Genomic DNA, 26,251 nt, shown 5'->3' on the forward strand with positions numbered 1-26,251 from the left:
GATCGTATGGGAATCGTCCCGTCTGTTCATTTCCCGTTTTCGTTTTCGCGATGATCTTTCGACGACGGCCACCAAGAAAACCTGACAGTAAAGGAAAACAAGAACTACCTCCATTCGTTATGCCAGGTATACGGATGCAAAACAAACTGTCAAGCTCGTTTTCTTTCACGTACACCTTACAGCAACAGTCAAGTGCAAAGCAAGGTCACGATGCCGCGCAGCCAAGGAACGTCCCGCAAGGGTAAGCCCGGAAAGAAAGACCGCGACGCGGGAATGGGGAAGTCACTCCAACGCGCTCAGGTCCAACGCTACCGGCCTCGAGCGGATGGTAAATCGCGACGTGGCGACGGAGGCATGCACATGCAAGCTGGTGTAGATTCAATCGGACTTGAGGAGGCGCAGCAAGATCAGCTCAAGACACGATCCGTCTTGGAAATGCAGGATTTGGATGACTTCTTGTTGCAAGCCGACATGGCGAATCGCGAGTTTGTTAGTGAAAAAGAAGGACTTGTCGTTGTAGACCAGACAGGTCAAGCATATCGGCCTCCAGCAGTGCAATGGGCGGACCAGAAGTCGTCGTTTTTATTTACAGAGCTCTCTGTGCCCCGTCGTCCTGCCTGGGACGATACCACGACTGCCGTGGAGCTGGACATGAATGAACGAAAGTCTTTTCTAGAGTGGCGCCGAGCCATCGCCATCAAAGAAGAAGAACTCGCGCGGACGAGCTCGTTGGCTGCAGCAACGCCATTTGAAAAGAATCTCGAAGTTTGGCGCCAGCTTTGGCGTGTATTGGAGCGGTCGGCGTGCCTCTTGCAACTCGTGGACGCCCGAAACCCGATGTTTTATCTTTCCGATGATCTTCGAGATTATGCTTCTACTTTGGGCAAGCCAATGATGGTTCTTGTCAACAAAAGCGACTATCTATCACCCTCACAGCGCGCTTCCTGGCGAGAATATTTAATGGAGAAGGGCTGGGATCCAGTCTTCTTCTCTGCCGTCAAAGAACAGCAAAAGCTGGACGCTATGGCCAATCGAAAGCGCATCCAAGTACAACTCGGGACAGGTCACGACAACTCTTTAGACCATTTAGGCGAAGAAACTGATGTATCCATCGACGCTCACGATCAAATTGAAGAACCAGAAGATGAACGAGGAGTGTCTGTTCCCCTTAGCCGTGAGCGACTCATGGAAACTATGCTAAGTTTTGCTCGTCAACACAATTGTCAGCCAGACCCCAGGTACGATAACCGAATCCAGTTTGGAATGGTGGGATTCCCCAATGTCGGAAAGTCTTCGGTGATCAATGTTCTTTTTGGAAGTAGCAAACATGAGCATGGTGTGGTACGCGTTGCTGTCGCCAGTCAACCGGGAAAGACAAAGCATTTCCAAACATTGATGTTGCCAGATGCCGAAGAGATGATGTTGTGCGATTGCCCAGGCCTGGTCTTTCCTTCGTTTGTGTCAAATACTGCTGACCTGATTGCGGCTGGCGTTTATCCAATTGCACAGATGCGAGATCACTGGCCAGTCACAAACCTTATTTGTCAGCGGATTCCGCGTGAGGTTATCAATGCTCACTACGGTATCGTACTTCCGAAACCTAGCCAACTGGAAATGAATGAGCGCGGACTAACAAAGCTGCCGCCTCCTAGTGGCGAGGAATTTCTTGGAACGTTCTGTATTGCCCGAGGCATGTTGGCAGCAAGTAGCGGAGTCCCCGATTACACACGGGCTGCACGAACGATCATTAAAGACTACGCGGATGGCAAATTATTGTATTGTCACCCTCCTCCAAGTATGGTAGATGTTTCTCACTTTTACCGAGAGACAATTGTTACCTCGTTGAGCAACACACGGAAATTACAAGCCCGGCTTGTGAAGTCGCAACTTGCGCAAACATCTGACCTTGTCAAAGAGCAACGACCAAGCACTGGTGAAAACACAAAGAATTTAGTTGACTGCGACTTGCTCTCCCTTTTGGAAGGGCCCTCTAAGGATGAAAATCCAATGGATGACACGCAGAAAAGTGGTAGGAACATGCATAAATGGGGTAAAAAGAATCGGAAAAACAGGAATTTAGATCCTTACGGATGCCATGGTGACCCCGATGAGATGCTACGCAACTCAAGCTCAGCAGGAGGTATTGTCATCAAAGCTGGAAAATACGGGCGGAAAGGTTACACACGTCCCACAAGCTACGCTGGCGCACGAGATGCAACACAAGCTTTGACTAAAGACTAAAGGGGTCAGGCAATCCACTTTTTCTTAGACCGTTTAGTGTGGGTGTGTGACCAAGTGCTATATGCAGGACGGTTGAAGTACTGTTTCCGTCGGCTCTGTTTCATCCACCTTCGCTTGCTTAGTGAGATTTGATAACACGTCTGCAGACCGGAATCCACCTGTTAAGATCTCATCACTAGGACACAGTTCGTCTCTGTTCTGTCCATGAGGCAGCTTTGAACCGTTTCTTCGTTGCTTCTTTCGATACCTACTGAGGAGTCTTGGCCTCGCATAAACAACAAAATTTGAAAAGCCTTGCAAAGGACACAAAAACGTCGCAACAACCCAGTGGGCGTACGGAAAGTACAACGACCCTTTGTACAAGGACGAAAAATTCGAGACAAGCAAAATTGGCCAAGATAGGTAAAGCGCTCCAAGATAGAAGACGCTTTGCCAAAATATCGCATTCTCCATTTTTTTTTCGTAGCAGAGCTGCTGTGTACAGATGAGAACATTCTCCAATTGTTGCCGACGCTATCGACCCGTCGTACTTGGCAATACACAATTAACATATTGATTGTTGCCCCCCAGATCACCAAGCTGATGAGACCTATAAGAAAGACTGATATGGCGCCAAAACCATTCGCAAACGGCGGATACAATACATAGCAATGAGTTGTAACGCTGCCGTACAACGAAACGCCAGCGAATGCTAGAAAAGACAGGTGAGAAGTTAGAGAGATGACTTGTGGATCATAAAACAATTTGCAGAGTTCGGCATTCACGCCCATTTGCGTACCCAACGGCACACCAACCAGGAGTGGGAGATGAAACCATTTGGAGATGCTTCTTATGCGAACCTCTCTCCAGCCATACTTTATCACCAGCAAGTAATAGATCGAAAGAGCTAGGTTGTAGTAGGTACCTGAAATAGCACGTAGTCTCGTTTCAGATGAGTCTCATTCGATCATTCTCTGTTTTCCTATACCAAACACTTACCTGTGTAGCCGAGCTGTATGAAAAATCCTTGTGTCTTGCAAGTTGCGTCGTTCCCCCTAGCGCCGTAAATTCCTGATGGCTCACCATACCCGTTAAATTCTGGGATAGGCAAAGTCGAAAACATTATAGCAACTGAGGATATAACATCAAAAGCGCTCATGAAGAGCATGAGCTCTTGATAAACTGTTAAAGTGCCCGTTCTTTTGAAAATATCTACAATGATGTAGAATGATCCGAAGACGCTAAGCGGACCAGAAATTCTTGGCATCCAAGCCAGAATCGCTGTCTGAGTTTTGGATTTGGCGTTCATGTATAGAAAGTCATCCACGCAACCGCATTGGAATGCTCCAACGGTTTGCAGGAATTCGCAAGGAGACGAGTCTTGTGGAAAAAAAATGCTAGATCGTGCCGTGTCGCCGCATGCCGAGGGATTCAGGCCATAGTCAGCAAAGGTATGCACGACGAAATTAGCATCTACTATTGATTGCCCTTCGGGACACATCTTGCATCTTAGTTGAGAACGCTCCTCCACTGTCGCTACTGAGCCACTCGGAGGGATTGAGTTCTCAATCGTGAGCGTACTGCTAGAACGGTTAAGGGTGTCAACGGAAGTTTGTGGGCATCCACAAGGCTCCGACAACAAACGAATTTGTGAGCATTCGTCAGATCTGGAGCTTAGAAATTTCTTTATAACACTATCAAGGTAACCGCAATGTAATACGCTTACGCCGAGTATAATAGCGGCTTCAGGTGCTAGTTGCGTTACGTCCAAACTCGAGAGTGTTGGGTCAATTCCATCAACACAAAGCGTGCATGCATGATCCACCTGTTCTGCTTGGGATTGACAGGTGTACAAGCAACTTATGAGAAATAGATTGTAGGTCACAGTCAGTGACTTGGTAAATGCCGCTCTCTTTTCCTTCATTTTCAACATCGTCGTGCCATGTAGCTTTGTTTTGTGTATGGACAGGTATGGTGGAATAGGCACAACCTTCCCTATTAACAGCGCTTTGTCAGGAAATTGCTTTGCATAGGAGCTACCAAGGAGAGCAACCCCGTGGGTACAAATTTTCTCCGCTTCAAATTGTAGAATATCGAGGAATCATTAAATGGATAAATCTTACCAAAAGACGAATATACTTCCATATCAATAGTAAAATATACTTTTTTGGCTCCTTCAAAAATTTGAGAGGCGCATGGCGTAGTCTTTAGTAGATCGGGTATTTTCAATTAGTGAAGAGATGCTCGACAAAACATAGACAATTAAATCGACGCTCAGTTTGATAAAACTCCTTTCTGTAAGATTATTTGAAGTTTCTGCTAATTCCGTTTTGAAGAGTCATATTGATGACCTCACATCATAATATTTTCACGAGTAGCCTTTCTATTAATTTTGATTGGTTTGACTGTGAGCTTGGACAAATCAATGCTGGTACATTCAGGATGTCGTACTAGCCTGTTCGACAATCCTTTTAGAAAGATCTACGGTCACTGGAAGAAGAGTTTGCTCTTCCAGCGAGAAGTCAAGCCCTTCAGTCTTCCCGGCTGCGTGTACGTAGGCTCGGCAAAACTCTACCAGTCCTTCGGCAACCACTTTTTTGCCGCACTGTCCGCCATGAGCCAACAAATTACTAACAATCACCAAAGCTCGATGCATAAGCTCAAGTCGTCCACTTTCCAATAGGGAGACTACGTCGTCTTTGAATTTTGGCAGTTCTATCAATTTGATTGCAACGATCTCGTCTTGCGTCGCCATGGCAAGACAGCCGGATGCAGCACGGGCACCCTCATAATTCTCCTCCTCATAATCTGATGCAAACGCGAGCCACAGTTTCAAATGTGCCGTCTCCGTCAAAAAATTTAGCATTGCTTGGTTCTGGACAAGATTGCACATAGCTTCCGTCGCGGCCCTTCTGACCAAAACATTTTCGGAAAACATGCAAAAATGGAATGATGATATCCCCTTCTCAGTCACAATTCTGCTCTGGGCATCTTCGCCCGCGCTACTGAGATTTGTAACTGCTATAAGCGCTTCGAAATGTTGCAATTCAGTTCCTTTGTTATCACGGATGAGCAGGATGAGAGGGCGGATAGAACCAAGCCGCTGGGCCGATGTAAGCAATGCTGGATTCGTTGAAATCAGAATCTTGGCAATACAGTGCCTCGCTAACCTGGTCACTTTTTTCATCACACAGGTTTCTGTTGGTCCTTCCTTTTTTTCTACCTTTATACAAGCTGATAAGGCGCCCTGTTGTACAAGAAAGCCACGAATAGACTGCTCACCGGCCATCCGAGTCAGGCAGATGACTGACTGTTCGAGCGTATGCTCACTTGATCCTTCCATGAGGGTCACGATTGCTCGCGGTACATTGGCATTTGCCATTTTACGAATGCGTTCTTGGCATGCATTCTGGGTATCAGTATCTTTCTGAGATTCAATTACTTCTTTCTCTTCTTGGGTCTTGCCCATAAGTTGCATTTCATCATACTGTTCCATGGTGACTTCTTTGCCTTCAAACGCTTCTTTCCGAATCTGCTCATTAGTTGCCGCCATGTGTTGAAAGATTGTTGCTAAGCCAAATGCCGACAGAGAGTCACCGGCATTGGGTAAATCGGCAGTATTGACCAGACGCTCAAGGGCTGTGTGTGGTGCGTTTCTGGATCTGAAACCAGCAGCCAGCTCTTCCTTTACTGACGTGTTTACAACAAGATATGTGATCATTTCAATAGCGCGTTCAACAGAGGTAAAAGCAAAAGACTTAAAACCTCGACATTTGTTTTCTCTCGCTATTTCTGTTTCATTCGCTTCGTCTTCCAATAGCTCACAGGCGGCTTCAAGCAGCCCCATGATCTCCCCTTCGTCGGTAGATTTGTCTGAAAGTCCCAGTTTGGCGATAGCCGAAGTCGCTCCGGACCTAATATCTCTATCGTGGCTAAGGAGAAGCGTCTTCAAAGAACCTGATGTAAGCAAATTCGATACCAAGTGCCGAGCATTTTCAACAGTCGCTGCGGAGGACACGACTTCAGAAGCAAGACACATGGCCCGATCATCTCGGGACTGAATTAGATCAAGAATTTCATCCGCCGCATTATGCCACCCACTTAATAGAGACCACGCGCCCACGTCCTTCTTGGACAGAAGCAAACTTGCGGTGATGAGCGCACGTTCCATTTTCAACTCCAAGTTCGTCGGAAAATTCTCTTCTTTTTTCAATTCATTGTCTTCATCGCAAACTTCTTCAATTGTAACACCTGTGTGCTTAGTCTTTCGGGGATCCGATAGGTACGGGATGACCACTGATTTGATGCGATCGTCTTCTTCTATATGAGCAAGCAGTCTCCCCAAGACTACCGTCATTTCTCGGCGTACGACGTGGTCGTGGCAGGAGATTGCTGTGACCAAAAAGGTTTTCATCTCTTGACAGAAAAGGATGCCACGTTCGAATGCCCAGGCCGTATCGCGGAGCTTTTTATCGTACTCTCGTTTACGGTGGTCGGCCAGCTGATGTGGCGTCATCGCGCGAATTTCTGTCTGTGTTTTTGGAACAGGCAGAGATGGATCCGTGACGGAACTTCCTAATAGGGAAGTACGAATGAAGGAGTCTCGATCTGTGCCGGCCGTCCAAGTTGACAACAAATCCAAAACAGCCCGAATGACTATCGTATTATGCTCTTCACCGCAAGCCCAATCCAGAGCAAGACTGACAGTCTTTAGTAGAGTCTCATATTCAATGTCAGTTTTTCCCGTGATTTCCTTCGATACATCGTCTCGATCTGCGTGCAACAAAATTCGGACGTAAATCGCCAAAGCCGACACGATCGCTGTTGCATCCGGTGCTGTTCGGACGATATCCATTAAGGCTCTTTGTCGATCCGTCAAATAGAGCCGACAAAATGAGGGGAAGCTACCGGCCTGTGAAAGTGTCTGCAGACTCAGAGCAATCTGATTTGCATCTACATCTTCACCCGTTGAAACGGCCACTTCTAGCAAGACACTAACTCCTCCAACGCGACCTAGCTCCATACTCACATTCGCCACATCCTCATTTAGTAGATTCAAAAGCAGCTTGAGATGGTGCGTTACGTCGTTCTTATCCTTCAAAGCTTGAACGGCTTTGCTAACCGGTGTCGATGACGTTTGCATTGATTTGTGCTGAGACCGGACCGTCACCAATAACTGATTCGCTTCCACATTCGTGGGATCCATTTGCAGCACTCTTAGCAAGTCTTTAGCAGCTTCCTCGGCTAGATTTCGGTCCACCGGCTTGGAAATGCCACTCAGCAGAAATTGGGCCTTGGCACGGCGATAGTGCAACTTGGAACGCAAAGATGTACTGGCGTCTGTGTGCATCGTCGTTTGTTGGGATAGTAAATGGAGAGCGCTAGTGCAATCATCAACAGTTGGTGTCAAATCCATTTGCTTAAGTTCGCACATAGCGCGGTTACCGAGCAACGTTGCCTTGAGCGCCGAGCCTAAAGCTGGTTTCGCCAATCGGTCACACGCGACGACACCTTGGCTGTATGCAAAGACGGCGTCCGTCAAGTTGCCTTTTCCGAAGGAGGCGTTGCCATCAATCCGAAATTGTTCCGCCTGCTGCAATAGCAAGTCGTCGGAAGGCATGGCCAGAGATTAATATTGGAGGCGCAATCGGTAAACCTGGAGCTAGGCTGACAGTGAATGTTGAATGGACAGACAGTAATTTTATACCGGGCTTATGGTTCTCGCCCTCGTTCCTCGTCCTAACGTGAAGAGAAAATGTGAGATAGAGAAACTGGAATGACCCGAGGAATGACTTTTTATTGTGCAGCCGTCCGCCACAGCAAAGACCCGTCTGGCAGTAGTGGCACCGACAAAAGTAGCACGCGAGGCGTAAAAGAAAACAGGACAGGCCCTCCCACAAAACCACAATCCAGACAGAGATGAAAGTAAGCACAAGAACAAAACGAGCTGTCGACCATGGCGCCCTCCGCGGAGAGCATTGAAATGGTTGTTGAAGGATATACTTCAACAGACAAAAATTACTCCATAATTTCCCTATATACCTTTTTGGAAAAAAGGATTTCCGAAGAGCAGCTTCAAAATATTCAGAGTGAACTCGAGGCTGTGCTACAGCGATACGATGCGCGAGGTACAGTGCTGGTAGCTTGCGAAGGAATCAATGGTACCATCAGCGTCCCGCATTGTTACCAACGAGACGTTTTATTGGAACTCGACAATCATTTTCCAACTCTCCGAAGACGGTTGTCCTATCACGACGAACACGTTTTCTTTCGGTTGCGCGTCCGCGTCAAACCCGAGATCGTCACGATGGGCTCACTTCCCTCCGACATGATTTTGGATGTAGCAAATGATGTTGGCGCATACGTCCCACCTGGACCGGAATGGGATGCCCTTCTACTAGATCCCGAGTGTGCGGTGATCGATACCCGCAACGATTACGAAATCAAAATTGGTACATTTCACAACGCCATCAATCCTCATACAAATTCTTTTACGGAGTTTCCAGCGCAGCTGAAAATCATTATCCAGGAGAGAAAACCCAAAAAGATAGCGATGTTTTGTACGGGTGGAATCCGGTGCGAAAAGGCAACATCTTATGCCTTGCAACTTATTGCAACGGATCCAGATATTCCCAATATTCCCGTGTACCATCTTGAGGGAGGTATCTTGGCATATCTGCAAATCGTGCCACCTCTCCATTCCTCTTTTCGAGGCGAGTGCTATGTATTCGACCGACGGACCGCCCTCTCTCACGGACTGAATCCATCTAGCTGCTACCAGACTTGCCACGTTTGTCGACATCCCTTGACGACGGAGGATCGTGCTGGTGTCACTTTTCAGGAGGGAATCTCTTGTATGTATTGTGCAGGTGACTCTTCGCGCAACCGAGACCGTCATGCTGAGCGTCAGCGTCAGTTGGACCTTTCAAAAGATAAGATGCATCTTCAGCAGCAACGCGGTAGACCCCGCAGCAAGAACGAATCCATCACAGTCTAAAGACGTAAGGAAAACAGGACGCAGTAAACATATAGACTGCATACTATAAATCATTACCGTTTGTCCATTACAATTCGCGGGTTCCTGTCACTCCCGATATACCTTGTGGCAGGTTACGCGAAAGCCGATCACGAATTTCCTGGGCCGGAAAGGCGCTAAATCGTGAGGCCGAGCTCTGAAAAGCTTTACCGTCCACATCCGTGCCAGTCCAAACCACATAAAGTATGATATCACATTCGGTACCTGAGTTTCCCACGATAGTGTTGCATGTTTCCTCCGGGACGAAACAACCTCCGGTCGGCTGCCCGGACGTCGCCCGGGTCTGCGGAATTCCATTGAAATCAAAAGTTATCTCGTCACACTCGCCGCCACCGCAAAACACGCAAGCATCGTCCCATGCAATACCAGTCACACGTCCCGCGTCGACATTAATAATTGCCGTCAAAAAGGGATAGATGCGCGTCATTTGACGATCGTAGTAGACGCGCAAAAATGACAGGGCGTTTTGAGAGACGACACCTAGAGTTATGTTGGCTTCGTCAAAAATAGAGTCATCCGAAAATGGAACGAGATTCTGGTACGCTGATAAGGCCAATAAGAAAGTTCCGTTAGGTAAGTTGTTTCGATCACTGGAAGCACAATATTCTTAGCCTTCCAACTAGCTTCCGGATGACTCGTCAAGTTACCTACAGTTTGGCACGTGAAAGCGTGAATACTTATCTGCTTCGGGAGAAAATACGACACGTGTGTACTGAACTCCTGCAGTCCAGCTATTGTTCGCCGCGTTCCCGATTTGCAAGCAAACATCCGTGGGTTCACCAATCTTGACGAGCCTGTCAGGAAACTGCGGGTCGTTGCACCCATCCCATTGTGCAGTCGCGGGTCGGAAGCGGAAAGCACAAACCAGCAAGCTGAGGAGAAAAGCTAGTCCTGGCTGCATAGTAGTATAATATGACGACGGATATAGGTCGCTTGTCTCCCGTTGGTGCTTATGCGCGCTGAAGTCGACCCTCGGCTGCGTGTGTGCGAATTATCCTTTCCATCTGCTATTGTGGCCAAGTGCTGGATGCGAAGTCGAGAGCAGCGCGAGGATACGACCCGTTTTAATGTGGGACAACTAGGGAAGCCAATTTTGCCTGTACGTCGCACCAAGGTACAAGATGGAAGAGGAATTTGTGTACCGAATGGATATCGAATAGACATTTTCTGTCATTGCCACTTTTTTGGGTTCGTCAACAAAATTGGTCCAAACATAATGCACAAAATTTTACAATTTACTTATCCTCAACGAAAAAGAGCCAAAGCAAGATAATGATGAACAGTCCACGCGCAAACAACAGCAACGCCAACAAAAGTAGCAACGAGATCGAACGTAAGCTTCAGCGGGTGGAGGCTGATTTTCGTCGCCAGCGTGAAGAAGCTCGGCGTGCGGCAGAACTTGCTGCCGAGCGATTGCGGCTTGCCCAAGAAGACGCTGCAAGTCGTCGCAAAACAGTGGACGACTTGCAAGTGAAACTGCAACATGTCCACGTTGACAAAGACTCTCGCACCAAGTTCTATGAGCTTACTGTCAGCGTCGAAATGTCGACCAAAGAGGTTGGTATATCACTAGCCCGCGAAGGCGCCACGCTTAATATAGAATGGCACAGTCGACAAATGACGAAGCTAGGAATCTTCTCACAGATCTTGTCACCTGAAACTTTAGGCGCATTTCCAACATGCCGAATTTGTCCAAAAACGCGAAAAGGTTGGTGCTTATCAGCGTGATCTCGTCCGTGCGCGGGCCAAGCGGTCCGCCACGCTTCGCTCTCTCCAAGACGTCTTGAGATGCCAGCGGAGCCGTCATGCTAGCCAGTTATGTACTGGTTTTGATGTGCTTTGTGGCTCTACGTCAAGACAATACCTAGAGCAAGAACTCAGGGACGATCGTGATGGACGTCTCACTCATAAATGGCCACGTCTTATTCACGAGCAAACGAAAAAAATCAAAAAATCAAATTCTGAACTTGAACAGGTGACCATTCCGCGTCTGCAACGCGCAATAGAGGCCTACCAACGCCAGTTTGTTGGTCCGTCCGCTGTTGTTGATACTCAAATGGAGAACAATATCATGGAAGTCTCCTTGTCACAGAACGAAATGCCTCCTCCTTTCCCAAAGTCTAGTATGTAGCTTTATCCAAGCACTCCCCGGGCTACCAACCTCTATAGCATACAGAACTTTGGTTTTTTTCAGTTTGTATCCATAATTTTGTGATGTCCACACATCCGGGGTACTGGCGGTGATGCATCACACGCGATTCGATTGTACTGGGAACCTCTGAAATGATCCCTTTCCATCCACCTTGTCCCTAGAGAGATGAGATTGATCAGGCACTCTACTCCTCTAGAGAGTTGTGGAAATACCAGTCCAATTAATATGATAGAAATTGCCATTTGGCTTGGTAGTTGAGCCGCCTACGGCAACCAGACCGAGCCGAGAAAAATGAAAGATTTGTTGTAAGCCATAAAGGTTGATGAGACGACGTCTTGTCGACAAAAGAGATTCATACATATTTTCGTGTTCATTGCCCGTGCGCGGTATGCCGGAGGAAAATTCACAGTGCTGCATCGGAAACCAAGTATTTGCTACTTACATATCTTTGCTTTCCGTCACATGAAGCGTATTGGACTAAGCGTCTTATCAGAACTTATGTGTGACTAAGTGAAAAATACATTTGGTTTATGTTAATGTCAACTCCATAATAGTATGTAAGGAGGAGTTTGGAAGGAAGTTGACTAACTGTTATTATGTGTTTGATGAACAGAGAAGGTAAAGGTTTCAAAAGAGGTAGTTTGATCAATTGCTCTGGGGGCTTCTTTTACATTTGTGTTACAGTCGATTGTTACCCGGAAGAACTTTTTTCGTTGTGACTGATTTTTTTGGATTGCTTTTCAGCGCTCGTGAAGTGATTTTAAAACAGATAGAAAGTACTTTTCGAGATATTTGAACGTTAGGAACAGAGACTTCAAGAGCTGACACGCGATGCCATGCCATCCCCATTGCATCAACAGAATCTGGTTTTGACAAAATTCACGATGAATTGTTTCCAAGCGTTATTGTTCCTGTCTACTGTTGCTGCGTTGAATTCGTTTTCTCTGGCGCCGTCTGCCAAAGCTAAGACAATAAATGCCGCCACACATTTGGGAACGTCGATTCCATCCGATACGATCAGATTCGAACTTGTATCGACGCTATTTGCACTAGCCTTGGTTGTATCGCCAGCAACGTCGCTGGCTGTTTCAGGTGGAGGCTTAGACTTTGCTGGAATCGATATCAGTGGACAAGACTTTTCTAAGGGAAACTACAAAGGCAAGGATTTTACGCAAGGTAAGAAGTTCTTGGTCGCCTTCTTAGCGGTTCTTCAAGCCATTTTCTCACCCACAAAAATCATCGTGGCCATCTAACTATGCAAAGTGATTGCCAAGTCTACGAACTTCGGAAAGAGCAACCTAAAAGGTTGTCGATTCTACAAAGCGTATCTTGTGCGGGCGGACTTTTCGGGAGCCGATCTTCGTGGCGCCTCTTTGGAGGATACTTCGATGGACGAGGCTTTGCTGAAAGATACGGTGGCTGTTGGTGCTTATTTTTCTGCTAGTATCATGGATACTTTGACGGTGGAAAACGCCGATTTTACTGATGCCCAGTTTCCCATAAAAACCTTGCCGCTCCTTTGCGAGCGATCTGATGCCACAGGCACTAACCCTGTCACTGGTGTCGATACGAGGGAATCCCTTATGTGCCCGTAAAGTCGATTTACGAAGAACGTGTTCGAAACGTCTCGAGGCTATAGATGTATTAAAGGTGCAAGCGACAAATAACGACATCGAGCTAGAAGCATGTTTTAGCCCGAACGTTTGACTTCGTTGCCCACGCTATTGGTTCCGAAATTCTGTAGAATGTACATCGACTCGAATCCTGACATCAGGGTTCTGATCGAAAGGGAAACTTACGAGGAGCTAACTGTGAGCATTTGGCTGAACCGTTCCCTTTTATCGAAGAAAACGAGTTGATAGATTAGGCGGGATGGAGCGCATTTCTTTCTTACGGAGGCCAGACCAACGCAATCAACAAAAAAACTTCGAACGAATCAACCTAAACTAATTTAAGCTCACAGTCAATTACAGTCAATCCGTAGCTCTAGGTAACGAAGCCTCTCGCTCTTATTCACAATCACATAAATATGATCTGGTGATTACTTTTTGTAAAGAAAAATTATGCAAGATGCGTAATCGACTTCACGGTACTTAAATTTCTTTCTAAGATCTTCGAGAAAATGGCACATACCAATCCAGATAATTCTAGAAGACCAACAGACATTCGATGATATTCGATGCCGATCTCGATGAAGACGACGACCAAAACAAAGTATAATGCCACTTCCGTTTAAAATGGAACAACCGAAAGCAAAGGCACAGCGGCCATCAAACACCGAAGCTGCAGATGTACCAAATTCTCAAGACCAAATGCCACCAACTAACCTAGATGCTGCAAGTGCGTCTGAAAACGATATAGCAGACGAACCAAATCAGTGCTTCACGATACTCTCCCATCATAGCTATCATGATTATGCAAATATGAACGAGCCGCCAATATTGGGGACAGGTGTCGTTGGGTGCGCCACGAAGACGCGAGGAAATTCAATGAATCCGTTCCCTCTGATGCTTCATAAGCTGCTCGAAGGAGCAAAGAAGGGAAACTATAGCGAAATAGTTTCATGGAAACCGCACGGACGAGCCTTTCATGTACACATGAAGGATCGCTTCGTGAAAGATGTGATGCCTCTATACTTTCGACAGACAAGGTTCGCCTCTTTCCAACGACAGCTGAATCTATATGGGTTCCGGCGCTTGACTGGACGGGGACCGGATGAAGGGGCTTACTACCACGAACTCTTCCTCCGAGGGATGCCCGAACTCTCATCAAATATGGTCCGAATGAAAGTGAACGGAAATGAGGTCCGGCTTGGTTCCTCCCCTCGAACAGAACCGAACTTTTATGCCATGTCGGTTGTTCATGAACCCAGTACACAACAAAAGCAATCAACCCCGAAAAAACGACCGGCCATCACGCAGCGCACAGCAGAGCGACCCTCTTATCCGTTAGACAGAAAAATGTTGGCCGACTCTTGGAAAGTTCCCGGCGACATGCAAGATGCAGCGATTGGCTCTTCTTCCAAAATAAGCATAGAAAAACCATCCAGCGTTGACATAGAATATTTGAGAAGCCACTTGAGCCAACAACGGCACACGGCATTCCAAGATTTTTCCGGCCACGTTGTTCCTGGGCAAAAAACTACCGTAGCCCCACTCAAAGACATGGTTGTAAATCAGCCTCCTTTGGGGAATGCCTCGGACTTGGTGCGTCAGCGCACGTGTCCAGACGAAGACTTTCCTGTTCCTGAACCCGTCCCTTTGCGTCGACATGATGTCGGGACGGAGGACGATGACCAGACATCAATGGTGAACTTCTTGAGTGATATTGACCTACAGCCATCGTCAGACGAAAACACTCTGGATCCCTTGAGGATTCATCATTCTTCCGACGACAGCTCTGTGTTGAAACACCTGCAATTCTCTTCTGATGAAAGTATGAATCCGATCCCTAAAATTCCATCAGCTCAGCAATCTCGGTCGTCGTCTTCCAAGGAGGATAGCAGATAGCATAAAGAGACACTTTAGCATTCGCTTCAGAAACGTCCTATGTTCAAAATCGTGTTGCTCACTCTCTCCAACAAAAGAAACGTCTCGGCTTGGGTTGCCTTCGTCTAGGACGGTCAACTCAAGTGATTTGAGCGAGCTACAATGGTTCTATCTGAGCACGACAGTGATCCGTGTGATTGCATGTTGATGCAGAATATGTATTGTAGGTAACAAGTTCTGGGTTGTCCACATCGAGCAGGAGTACATTGAGCAAGAGTAGCACACAGCCAGTCAGCAGAGGCTCTAGTTCGCCAGCGAAATATCCAAGGCCATACCAAAGTCTCGAGAAACGACTACAAATGGACGAAACAGATAAAGCTCTTCCTCCAGCCTCCTAGCTACGCTCTAATCATTTCTCAGGAGAGTACTGTGTGCCGCGCTTGATCATTGGTGCGAATGTTAATGGCTCTCGAAGATACCAGGTCACTAGAATGCTGGATTCTAATGTAATCTCTTCTTTTTATAGCTCTACGTTTGTAATCTACGGATTCCATGGAAGTCTCGTCTTACACACAGTCATTTATAAATGTAAGAGCATTCTTTACTTCAAAAGCAATAAGGAATCTAGAATCTAGCTTTTTCATTTGAGACGATTTCTGGCAGTGATGTGATTCATCAACAGGTCCTATGGTATTGGGCAGTCGTAGAACTGGCATTTGTGCCTATGCCGGCCAGACGCTCGGCCTCTTCGTATTCCTGTTAGTTGCCGTGCGTCCCTTGCAGATTAGGGGACGGCTTCGCGCGGTACTGCTCCGGTCTATTGACAGTGAGCGTTTCACGAGTCTTTTCCGGAGGAGTCGAGGACCTTCAGGAAATGTGGGCACGCGATCCTCTCCAACAGCACCTCAGGAAACTAAACAACACATTTCCCTCCCCATCTTGATTTTTCGCCATTTCTTTTCAAATCCTGTAACGCTGACCTCTGATCCCGTTGTGTGTGTGAAGTCGGTTTCTCTGGAAACAGCGATTTCCGTGCACACCGCGTGTTTGAGGCGCGCAGTTCATTCTCGTCTCGTGAGAGCTCCAGTACGCAATCGCGTCCCTTCAAAACAGAATGAGTAGCGACAGTGTCCAGCGTTCTCGCTCACCTGTTGTGAGCTTGAATGCGATTCGTACGGGTTCAGACAGGTCCGATCTCGCTGATTCTCCCATTCCCGTAAAGAATGGTACTGGTTCTACAGCAGTTAATGCTTCCCAAAAATCTGAAGCAGGACCCTCGCTAGCGAATACTCGGGTTCAATCCACGGCAACACCAATTGCTGTTGGTCCGTCTCAAGGAGACCGACAAGATGTTTCTGTCATATCTGGCATGACGGATCCCGCCTCGTTGGATGGAAATCAGATTAAGAACTTGGTAGGGGCAGATTTGAGAATGTGTGTGGGTGCCCGAGTTCCCCTCGATGTTCCTTCCCAAGTAATCCTCCCCGAGACCGGAGTTGTTGCAACTTACCCGTTGGAAGGTGAAGGTTTAGGACCTATGGATGTGGATCCAATGAAACCAGTGGATGCCTCAGACGTGTCACAAACTGCTGCAGGTAGTACTTCGGATGAGACTGTTCCGACCAGTCATCATGTTGCTGTTTCGACTCCGCTGAAAGATCGCTCGCTGGAGCCTAGCAAACTTGTCTTGGATGAACCTCCGATTGTAGACCCTTTGGTCGTGACCACAACTTTACCGTTGGAGGACCATTTGTCGACGGTGTCGATGTCAGCGATACCGGATCCTCCCAGCACTTTACAGGTTGAGAGCACTCCCCCTCCACAAGCACGTTCTATCTCCGACGACATCGCAGTCGTGAACAGTGGGCTTGTTTTGAACGACACAACTCACAATCTCAACAGCAACTCCGAAGACATGGACGACTATATAAAATCACCCGAAGTACAGAATGCGATTGTGGAGCGCTCTCCTGGCGGTCGCTATGTTCGATTTATGGAGAAGCTAGGAAGCGGGGCGTCGAAAGACGTTTATCGAGCGTATGATACCCAAGAGGGAATTGAGGTTGCTTGGAATGTCGTAAATCTCTCGGGTGTGCCCAAGTCGGAACGCAATCGAATTGTGAACGAAGTGAGATTGCTGGAACGACTTCATCACCACAACATAATATCGTTTCATGGTTCTTGGGTCAATCGAGAGCGGCAGGAAGTCAATTTTGTGACGGAAATCTTATCGTCTGGTACCCTGAAGTCCTTCATTAGTAAGGTCCAAGTCATTCGATGGAAAATTGCCAAACGATGGGCGCTCCAAATTTTAAATGGTCTCGATTATTTGCATTCACAAAATCCACCTGTTATACACCGCGACCTGAAATGCGATAATATCTTCATTAACGGGACATCCGGAGATTTAAGAATTGGAGATCTGGGTCTGAGTACTGTACATCGGACCGGTCGTGTATTGTCAGTTCTAGGCACACCAGAATTTATGGCTCCCGATATGTACGAGGAGCATTCATACGACGAGAAGGTTGACATCTATGCGTTTGGCATGTGTATGTTGGAGATTTTGACGCAGGAGATTCCTTACTCGGAGTGTAATAATCCGGCCCAAATTTATAAAAGGGTGTCTTCAGGAGAACCACCGGAGGTCTTATCGCGCCTGCAGTCCCGGCATGCTCGGGAATTTGTAAGACTCTGTTTAGGTCGGAAAGACGAAGCAGGGAAGTTTGTTCGGCCATCTGCTAGCGATTTAATCAAGCATCCCTTCCTTGTTAAACGGAACACGGACGATGATGAGGTTGTTGTGTTGCCTCCACTTCAAGAAAGAGTAATTCTTGAAGCGCCGCTAGAGGCTTCATCATCTTCGCCCGAAAAACGCCAGTCGGGCCACCAACATCAAACGCAACTACACAAGCCATCACCGTCCTCCTCTAACGCTTCCTCTTCGTCACATAATGGAGCAACCACAACTCCGGCTGTGCCTCAGCGTCCATTGAGGCAGCATCTTAACTCTCTCGACGACGATGATGGTGATCGTTTCGAGGAAATGCCTGAGTCCGAGACGAACATGCGGAAGGTAAAAGTACTTATGGGACGTGGCCAGGAATTGAGAGAGGAGGAGGAGGCTCCAACAAATTCCCCTCCATCCCCGCCGCCAGCGCCGGTACCGAATGAAAGCCAAATGATTCCCTCTATCCAGCCACACTACCTTGTGGCTGCAGCTGTGATCGAGAATGACGACACAAACGTTCGGCCGTATGCAGACGATGTGCTTAAGCTTGTTGTTATGTTGCCTGTGGAAGGACAAACACAGAATGTGCAGTTCGACTTTCACTTAGTGGAGGACGACCCCGTTCAAGTTGCAAAAGAAATGGTCCAAGAACTTGGTATTCCGCTGGGAGCAGTATTGGAAATAAGCGAAACAATTAGTGCACTTGCGTGCTCAGCCAGGATGAGACAGGAAAAATACAATGTTCAAATGCAAGAATCGCAGAATCTGATGTTACGAAATAAGACTCAGCAAGGGTTTTCCCAGGGTTCGCAGAAAGTACCGAACTATGCGCGTCAGGCCAATGCTCAAACTGCATCTTCTCAAAACAACCATCATGGCACCCATGGGCATTTGACCGTGCACGAAAGGTATCAAGAAGGAAACAATGTAGTCAATCCAGATCAAGTGACCGATTACGGGACTGGTATAAACCAAGGTTTCCAAGTCAGTCATCAAAACACAGCATACCTTGATCCAAAAGGTACCCAATCAGGAAATCAGCCAGTGCCTGGGCAGACTCAGCAACTCCCCCTTTTTACACCAGCACATGGCTTCGCTTACGGACAACCGTCTCATGAGAGTAAACATCCGCACCAACCAATGCCGGGACAGATTGTGCACAACAATCACCAGCCATATCAGCAAACTTTTGTTTCAAATCAATACACCCCTTCGACAGACCAGAATCAAAACCATCAGACGAATCATGTCAACGGAACAGTGGCATCGCAGCCGCAAGCACAATCTTCTCAATTTTTGGTTGGGGCATCTCACGATCCACAGCAATACTTAGCTTCCCCACCTGGATCGGTGAGGCATTCACATCCAGCTTTAGTTGATCGGCAGAATTCCGCTTCTAACCTATTGAATTCAATAGGAAGTGGATACACCATAGACCAACACGTGCAAATGACACGTCCATTGGACCGTGGTTCGCCCAATATTCCGTCTGCTGACAATCAGACAACCTCAAAGCTTCCAGATGGAAAGCAGCCAGCGCCGAATCCTCCGCCATTGCATGTTACGGCAAAGTCTGTGAACGCAACAGGAACGGCACCAATCTCTCCCAGCGGTGAACCTGAGCAATTTCCTCGAGAAAAAGCCCTACATGCTACGTCGTCATCATCCATTGATATTGACGACAGCGACGATGAGGAGCTATCAGAAGAGCTTAGAAAACTTGACGACAATTACCTTAGGAATCTTCAGCGGGCAAAGAAGGTATTCCACAATCGTATGGACAATCTTCAACGCAGTCAAGTTGAACGCGAGGCGCAGCATCAAAAAACTTTAGAGAAGCACGAGAAGGAACGCGCTGAGTTTGAAAAACGTTTGGCGCAAGAAGAAGAGCAGCAACTTCGAAGAATTGAGCAGCTTCAAAAGGAATGGGACACGCGACGAGAGAATCTGGCTTTGCTCAAACGAAAGCAAGAACACTCGCAGCCTCACGAAGGCACGAATGGATTGCCCAGTCTAAGCGGAAGTCAAGAGATGCCTTTCGCCACAGCGCCGCCTCAAGCGAAAGTCGGGCATAAGCGGAATGTGTCGTCTTCTTCATTTGGAGTTTCGGTGTCACCCGCACAACCGATGGATCATAAAGTTGCCGGCCCAAACCTGAATGAGAGATGACTACAAGCAATGCATTACCTTTTACAGTGGTTGTTAAAGCGTGTTATAATTGTAACTTTCGTTTCAAATTGGTCCTACAGCCTCAATTGCAAAGATTGTTCCTACTCTTAGCCTCGTATTTGCATGTTCCATCTGATAATGTAAATCAATGTCTGACTGTGAGAAGATCCCTTGGGGCATCCGTGTATTTAAGCCAAAAGGTTGGCGTAAAGAACTGAAATTGCCAAGGCACCACCAACAATCCGGTTGTGTGAGCGTAACCTTCTCTCGGAATGATTCAAAATGTATTGATGATAAGGCCAGATCATACCGAATCCGAAAAGTTCGTTGGTGATCGATTCTTGCTTTCTTGCGAGCTCCAGACTTTTGGCACACAGTCGTTGAAAGCCAAGGATGCTGCCGAAAAAGATAGCGTTGGCAGGAACCGCCGACAGGGCCCCAAAGGGAGGAATAGGTCTAAAAATGCCAGATGCTGCTTCTGCTTAAAAAAATTTCAAACATTGAGAATTTCTTACACTTCATACCAAATTTGACCATTGACAGTGACTCGAAGCAAAAAGGCTTATCCATGAGGAAGCCGGAGGAACGTACCTTTGGCCGCTGCTGCTGAGCCGACGGCAGGAATTGGAGTGACCTAAATTCACGTATATAATTGCGTTAGAAAAAAGAGGGTTCTCTTTAGAATAACAAAGGGGGGCACCACGGCAGTACATAGTTCGCTTCGACAAATTCACCAGTACCGATTGTGTGAACTCACACAGTTAGCAATTAATGCAGCAATGTACACGTACCAGTCCCCAGGCGGCTCCGTATAGAAGCCCATGTAGAAATTGATATACCTGCGACGTCAGAGGTTGATAAAGCGTTAGAAAGTTCAGGGCATAGTGAACAAGTTAATTCATAGGATATCTACCGACTACCGGGGAAACATACCGACTCGGAAATCACGGTTCGGGGTCGCCTGTAAGAAATAAATCCCAAGTCATAACTCATTTTGTAGCTCTTGCGCACGCTTCACTGATTGTCGCAAACCGTATTTCGTGATCGGTTCGTTGGTGGAGGAACCCGTCTCCACATTTCTATTTACAGAAGGGTATGGTCAATCGAGCGGCATTTCTTGATCTGTGACTGTGAGAGGAAGCTTGGATTAGCATGTAAGCCCAAAACCGTCCGGAAATCGAGCTCTAATGATTATCCCATTGCACTGGAGACCTTCGGGTTGCTGTTAGGGCTCGTTTCACTTCATCATCTCTGGCCAGCAGCACAGTGACCGGACTGATTCCAACAAATCGAAATCTTCAAAAAAATGTCCCAACGCCTGGCGAACTTGCCTCAAACTCGAACTCCGACCACAATGCGAATTTTGAAAGCTACCCCAGTGACATTGAAGGCTTTTACAGCGCTTTGTCTTTGTGAATCTATTTGACAAAGGCCAAAATATCCTCATTTACATTGTTATTATTTTAGCAGCAATTACGAACCTTTATTCTAACAACCTTACATGCTCGTTAGGATGCGATTGCGACCCCATTTTTGTGTCGTTTTTCTCTCGCTGCTTTGCTGTGGAGTCGATGCAACGAGCAGTGCTGCGCTTCGCCGGCATTTAGAGTTTGTAAACCGGTCTGGTGAACGCATTTCGGTCGACTGGCTGAACCCTTTGACCGGTCAACCGGTTCTTTTGGGAGCACCTGTTAACGGCGAGACGATTCCTTTAGATTCGTTTGTCAACCATACTTTTGCCATTCGACAACACCAAGACGGACAGAAAGTCAAGAGATTTGAGACGCCTTCTCTATCTACGACTCATACAAGAACTCTAGAAGCACCGACAACGTACGTTACTGTCAGTGAAGAGCCTCATGATCAAAGGTTTGTAATTCATAAAGGATTGACGGTTGAAGAATCAAAAACAAATGAAGAGATCTTTCCCTTGAAATCCGATGAGATATCTTTTGATGTGAGTTTGTGAGAGAGTGCCATCAAAAAGCAAAAAGTCTACTCCAAAACAGCAAATCCTCTCTGCGAGCCATTGAGTCATTGCAAACGTGTTTGGAATACTATACAGCTTTGATATTGGAAGATAAAAATGAAGAACTGGCATTTCAGGCACAAGTCCGTGAACAAATTTCGGCTTTGGCTGAGAACCACACATGCGCCGATCCGATGCGCACAACAACAGAACCCATAGAAATGCGCTCATGGAGATATCTTGATGAAGATCCACGAACTGTTCAGGTGCTGCACAACCGCCCAAGCAGTCAGATTCACGTTCTGGAAGGATTTATTTCTCCCGAAGAGTGTCAGGCCATCAAGGATGCAGCAGCGCCAAAGCTACATCGCGGAACCGTCGCCGATGGCAAAGGAGGCTCCAAACTCAGCGAAAGTCGTAAAGCTTGGCAAGCTGGCGTAGGGGTCGATTATTCCCATAAAAATGCTATCTCCGATCTCAAAAAGCGTCTCTTTGCGTACACCAACGAAGTCACTGGGTTCAATATGAATCTAGATGGACAGGAGGATATCATGAGCATTCAATATTTCGGTGACGGTGTCGGAAATCCGACACCGGATAGGTACACGCCACATTGTGACGGTGAATGCAACGGTATGCCGCACAAGCGAGGAGGCCGAGTCGCAACTATGGTCATGTACTGTGATATTCCTGAAATCGGCGGTGGCACCAACTTCCAGCATTCAAACGTGTTCGTCGCTCCAACCATTGGTGCTGCTGCATTTTTTTCATACATGAACAATGATACTGGTCTTCACGAAACAGGCTTTACTACGCACTCAGGTTGCCCCGTTTTGGAAGGAACGAAACGTATTGCTGTACAGTGGATGCGAGTGGGGGTGGATGAGGATAGTCCATGGGATTCGTTTGACACTAATACTGTTCAGAAGGGATCTTTCATAGAGGATAGTAGAGTTGAATAGTTTAACTTCGGAATTGTGCCATTGAGTAGGTCGGTAGTAGTATATTTCGTGAAACTGATGATGTGTAGCACAGTCAGTAGGGGGACATCGTGAAACAGGTCAATTTGGCAAGACTGCATTTTACAGTTTATGCATGGTTCATTGATTGGTCCTGTCGTCTGTGACTCCGAACGCCTTGCAAATTGTCAGACAGTGACTCCCAACGCCACGCAAATTCTCTTCCCTGTCAAACCAACGAGGGCGATGCCGAAATTCAAACCGGTCTGGCAAGGTCGCCAGTTTGATTTCACTCTACGATATTACACTTATGTTGGGAATAACCAATCGTGCTGTTCGGACGAGCGAGATGCGATAGGCACGGTTTCTTTCTCTTCATTGCCATCGGTAACGTCCGCTTAATTTCCGAGTCCAGCCATAACTTCCGACTTAAAAAAAAGCATCGCATTTTTCTACGCAATGATAGTCTCGAGTACAATTTGTCTACTTCTACTGCCGCTTCTGCCCGCGGCTCTCGCTATTGAAGATGCCGAATCCCCCCAGCCACCAAGTGGATTCCTGCGATACACCTTTTCTCAAGGTTATTGTAGATTTGGTGCGTTTCCGAACGATGCTAGTACACAAGTATCGCACGATTTGAGGATACTCGACGAAGGTATCGATTGCTTGCCCGACTTGGGCATCACATCCTCGGAGCCTAATAAAACTGTCAGCCATACTAGTCTCCTGGAGACTGCGCTTGAAATGAATTGGAAAAACGAAATCGAGTCTAACAACCAAGGCATTGCTTGGAGTTTTTGGTTTCAGACGCCAACTCGAATACCTGCACAGAAATCACAGTCCATTCTGACACTTAAACGACGGTTGTCGTCGGCATCGTCCTTTGAAAGTAACGCGTGCGACAACGGTAGATTTGACTTCCAAATAAACCAGGTTGGCCCGCATCTGGAAATCTTCTATCGCACATCCCGTTCGCGCTACGAGCCTTGCCAGCGATATGTCGAGGAAAACGCGTTCCGCGAAACGGGTCAACTTGTTCATGTTGCCGCCACCTTTGCAAATGAAGAGCAAATATTTTACTTGAATGGACAGATACTGCATATGTTTCAAGAGCCGTTCGAAAGCAACCTTACGCACTGGCTTGGATCAAAAGTGTCTCTCTTCGAAACAAGAGATCTTTGGAGAGGGCATGTATTTCAGATATCAGCCTACAATAGGGCCCTTTCACAGGCAGAAGTCATGCTTGTCTTGAAAAACGGTCTACCCCAAACGCCACCCCGGGCAGCTCCTTTTTCTATCACAATCAACGAGGATGCCGAATTTGGGGACGGAGGATCCCATGACGTGACATGGTACCGGCAAATGCCGTCTTTCGCCGATGCGGAGACAATACAGCTTGAGGATTTTTCCGTCACAGCTCGGGCTGATGAATTGCTCTCAAAGTACAATCTGACTTCCATTGCTGTACCAAGATCTACTCGTGCTTTCATCACTCGTCTTCCGCTCACAGGGCGCCTGTACCAAGTTGACGGAACGCCTATAGGAGGTGACGGAAGCTTCAAAGAGCTGAATAATTCAGTATTGATTGCAATTGTGTCAGATAGTCTTCCTTTGAGAGTCATGTACTTGCCGCCATTTAATGCCCATTCTATCCCAGGAGATGCACAAAAACCTGAAGAATTTGCCGCATTTCAGTACTGCTTGTCCAACGCACCTATATTTCATGGCTCACAGTGCACTTCTGCAATCGTACGAATCCGAGTCCGGTCTATCAATGATCCTCCTGTGGCCACTGCTTTCCTTGAGAATGTCAGTATATACGAAGGAGTGGAAGACCTTAATAGTCCCAAAATGCATCTGACAGGCTCTGATGTTGACGCAGGCGATACAATTCGCAGGGTAGAAATCACCCAGACCCCAAAGTTTGGGCACCTAGTTCTAAGTGTTGGGAAGTTTCGAATCGACAAGATCATGCACGGAGCAAACTTATCGGACATTGGACTCAGCATCTATGCTGACGGTGACGACAACGGCGCTTTCATAAAATACGTATGGGATCCTCTTTTATTCGATGGAGTGCTTCAAGGGTCGGAATTATCGTCTCCTCATGACTCTTTTGCATTTCGTGTTGCCGATGAGGCTGGAGCTTGGTCCATTCCGGAGACCGTCAGCCTTCATGTCAAATCGGCTCTCGTAGGGCATGCAGTCAACGTGAAACCGACCGCGGAGGACTCTCGGGTATCCGACAATATCCGGTTGCTTGCATATGATCGGTCTGGATATCGTCGGCAGATTGGTTACTTCATGGACACAGTTCCGACCGAAGAGGAGGGGGTGTTGCTGTCTGGCGCATCCGGCTCTGTGATGAAGTCGGGAGCAATTTTTAATGCGGAGGATACTCTTGCTTGTAGAGATGCAACAGATATTGCTTTTGGAATGTCCTCGAGTGTAGCAGCGATTGCTTTTGGAACATCCTCGGACGCAACAGAAGAGATTCCTTGTATCCATTTGGCAGATCTCACATTTATTCCATCGAAGGATTACTGCAATAGCCATCTTTCTTCGATGGTTGAATTCCACTTCCGCGTAATCGCTTTTGGTGACGACGGAACATTCTCTAGTGTTTCAGATGCCGTTGTGCACCGGATTGCTGTCAAATGCAAGATCGATACACTAGAAGTTTTCGTTCCAACACAAACATTCAATGTACCTCAGCAGACGCTGCAAAGAGCGTCATCTTCAGTGTGTGGCGAGTACAAAACGGCCTTTCTAGAAAGCCAAGCATCGGAATGTGAAAACGTCGTCACTTTGAGCGGAATCGAAGTCTTCAGTATAGACGAGCATCAAGAAGAAGTGCGTGTGGCTATTCACTCGAGTCTTGGATTCCTCTCCTTCGGCGATAGATTCTGGAACCGCACTTCTCCACTTTCCGGAAGACGGGCGCTCTCCACAGGAGAAATTGTCTTTGTTGCCTATCCGGCAGACTTGACCAGTATCTTTTCTAGCCTTCGATTTGGAAGTTTCTATGCCGGCAATCATACTGTTCATATAACGTTCACCTACGGTAATTGCGATGGCGTGCTGACTAAATCTCGAGATGCCAATCAAACTTCTAGTTGTCAGGTAACCGATCGAGTGCTCTTTGTACAAGTGGAAAATTACGCTCACAGCAGAATCACAACAACAAATTTGGTTCCTACATTTCCTTGGCAAATTCTTCTGTGCTTATTTGGATATCCCGCCCTATATTATTTGGTGTTATACTTGGAATCTCTTGTGTCAAACCCGGACGATGAAACTGCTTCAGCGGAACCCGATTACCAGAATGAGCTGCCCGTATGGAAACAACACCGAACGCAAGATGCTGAGTTTTATTACGAAAATACAAGTAATGGAACGACAACATGGATGGCTCCAGTAGGAGAGGCGTATTTTCCTTGGGAAAGTGGCGAAGAGGAAAAGGATGAATGTTGATCGCGTCCCTTTGCAAAAGATTCTTCATCGTACAAATTGCATTAAAATTGAGC

The 26,251-nt window shown here is 47.1% G+C and overlaps 11 protein-coding genes across 11 annotated transcripts; 8 read left to right on the forward strand and 3 right to left on the reverse strand.

The window, feature by feature from the left end:
* Window positions 1-123: 123 nt before the first annotated feature.
* On the forward strand, window positions 124-1,797 carry PHATRDRAFT_19438 (predicted protein; the record flags this gene model as incomplete). The annotated part of the gene is made up of 1 exon (XM_002178777.1): window positions 124-1,797. A coding segment is annotated over exon 1 (1,587 nt), but the record flags the coding sequence as incomplete, so codon positions are not given.
* A 530-nt stretch (window positions 1,798-2,327) lies between these two features.
* On the reverse strand, window positions 2,328-4,112 carry PHATRDRAFT_44912 (predicted protein). Its single transcript, XM_002178998.1, has 2 exons — window positions 3,020-4,112; window positions 2,328-2,932 (listed from the first exon to the last, which is right to left on the reverse strand). Exon 1 carries the CDS (start codon window positions 3,719-3,721, stop codon window positions 3,203-3,205), a length of 519 nt encoding a protein of 172 aa, XP_002179034.1. The 5' UTR covers window positions 3,722-4,112; the 3' UTR covers window positions 2,328-2,932; window positions 3,020-3,202.
* Window positions 4,113-4,657: 545 nt separating this feature from the next.
* Window positions 4,658-7,840, reverse strand: PHATRDRAFT_34457 (predicted protein; the record flags this gene model as incomplete). The annotated part of the gene is made up of 1 exon (XM_002178999.1): window positions 4,658-7,840. The coding sequence occupies one exon, from the start codon at window positions 7,838-7,840 to the stop codon at window positions 4,658-4,660; it is 3,183 nt and encodes a 1,060-aa protein (XP_002179035.1).
* A 288-nt stretch (window positions 7,841-8,128) lies between these two features.
* PHATRDRAFT_26565 (predicted protein) lies at window positions 8,129-9,983 on the forward strand. The gene has a single exon (XM_002178778.1). The coding sequence runs from the start codon at window positions 8,177-8,179 to the stop codon at window positions 9,215-9,217; it is 1,041 nt and encodes a 346-aa protein (XP_002178814.1). The 5' UTR covers window positions 8,129-8,176; the 3' UTR covers window positions 9,218-9,983.
* Window positions 9,984-10,528: 545 nt separating this feature from the next.
* On the forward strand, window positions 10,529-11,387 carry PHATRDRAFT_34460 (predicted protein; the record flags this gene model as incomplete). Its single annotated transcript, XM_002178779.1, has 2 exons — window positions 10,529-10,813; window positions 10,923-11,387. 2 exons carry the CDS (start codon window positions 10,529-10,531, stop codon window positions 11,385-11,387), a joined length of 750 nt encoding a protein of 249 aa, XP_002178815.1.
* A 1,286-nt stretch (window positions 11,388-12,673) lies between these two features.
* Window positions 12,674-13,003, forward strand: PHATRDRAFT_11235 (predicted protein; the record flags this gene model as incomplete). Its single annotated transcript, XM_002178780.1, has 1 exon — window positions 12,674-13,003. A coding segment is annotated over one exon (330 nt), but the record flags the coding sequence as incomplete, so codon positions are not given.
* A 442-nt stretch (window positions 13,004-13,445) lies between these two features.
* On the forward strand, window positions 13,446-15,390 carry PHATRDRAFT_44917 (predicted protein). Its single transcript, XM_002178781.1, has one exon. It carries the CDS (start codon window positions 13,628-13,630, stop codon window positions 14,915-14,917), a length of 1,290 nt encoding a protein of 429 aa, XP_002178817.1. The 5' UTR covers window positions 13,446-13,627; the 3' UTR covers window positions 14,918-15,390.
* Window positions 15,391-16,811: 1,421 nt separating this feature from the next.
* PHATRDRAFT_11403 (predicted protein) lies at window positions 16,812-17,693 on the forward strand (the record flags this gene model as incomplete). The annotated part of the gene is made up of 1 exon (XM_002178782.1): window positions 16,812-17,693. A coding segment is annotated over one exon (882 nt), but the record flags the coding sequence as incomplete, so codon positions are not given.
* Window positions 17,694-19,984: 2,291 nt separating this feature from the next.
* On the reverse strand, window positions 19,985-20,806 carry PHATRDRAFT_44919 (predicted protein; the record flags this gene model as incomplete). Its single annotated transcript, XM_002179000.1, has 4 exons — window positions 20,730-20,806; window positions 20,588-20,635; window positions 20,388-20,430; window positions 19,985-20,277 (listed from the first exon to the last, which is right to left on the reverse strand). Exons 1-4 carry the CDS (start codon window positions 20,787-20,789, stop codon window positions 19,985-19,987), a joined length of 444 nt encoding a protein of 147 aa, XP_002179036.1. The 5' UTR covers window positions 20,790-20,806.
* Window positions 20,807-21,196: 390 nt separating this feature from the next.
* On the forward strand, window positions 21,197-22,727 carry PHATRDRAFT_44920 (predicted protein; the record flags this gene model as incomplete). Its single annotated transcript, XM_002178783.1, has 2 exons — window positions 21,197-21,629; window positions 21,806-22,727. Exons 1-2 carry the CDS (start codon window positions 21,298-21,300, stop codon window positions 22,725-22,727), a joined length of 1,254 nt encoding a protein of 417 aa, XP_002178819.1. The 5' UTR covers window positions 21,197-21,297.
* Window positions 22,728-23,183: 456 nt separating this feature from the next.
* PHATRDRAFT_44921 (predicted protein) lies at window positions 23,184-26,198 on the forward strand (the record flags this gene model as incomplete). Its single annotated transcript, XM_002178784.1, has 1 exon — window positions 23,184-26,198. One exon carries the CDS (start codon window positions 23,184-23,186, stop codon window positions 26,196-26,198), a length of 3,015 nt encoding a protein of 1,004 aa, XP_002178820.1.
* Window positions 26,199-26,251: the final 53 nt, after the last annotated feature.

Source organism: Phaeodactylum tricornutum, chromosome 5 (genome assembly GCF_000150955.2).
Source record: "Phaeodactylum tricornutum CCAP 1055/1 chromosome 5, whole genome shotgun sequence".
In the NCBI taxonomy this organism is placed as follows: Eukaryota; Bacillariophyta; class Bacillariophyceae; order Surirellales; family Neidiaceae; genus Phaeodactylum; species Phaeodactylum tricornutum.

Excerpts from the sequence above, each read along its gene's own strand:
- PHATRDRAFT_44912 (XM_002178998.1), bottom strand. The coding sequence starts at position 3,721 with ATGTGTCCCGAAGGGCAATCAATAGTAGATGCTAATTTCGTCGTGCAT.
- PHATRDRAFT_26565 (XM_002178778.1), top strand. The coding sequence starts at position 8,177 with ATGGCGCCCTCCGCGGAGAGCATTGAAATGGTTGTTGAAGGATATACT.
- PHATRDRAFT_44917 (XM_002178781.1), top strand. The coding sequence starts at position 13,628 with ATGCCACTTCCGTTTAAAATGGAACAACCGAAAGCAAAGGCACAGCGG.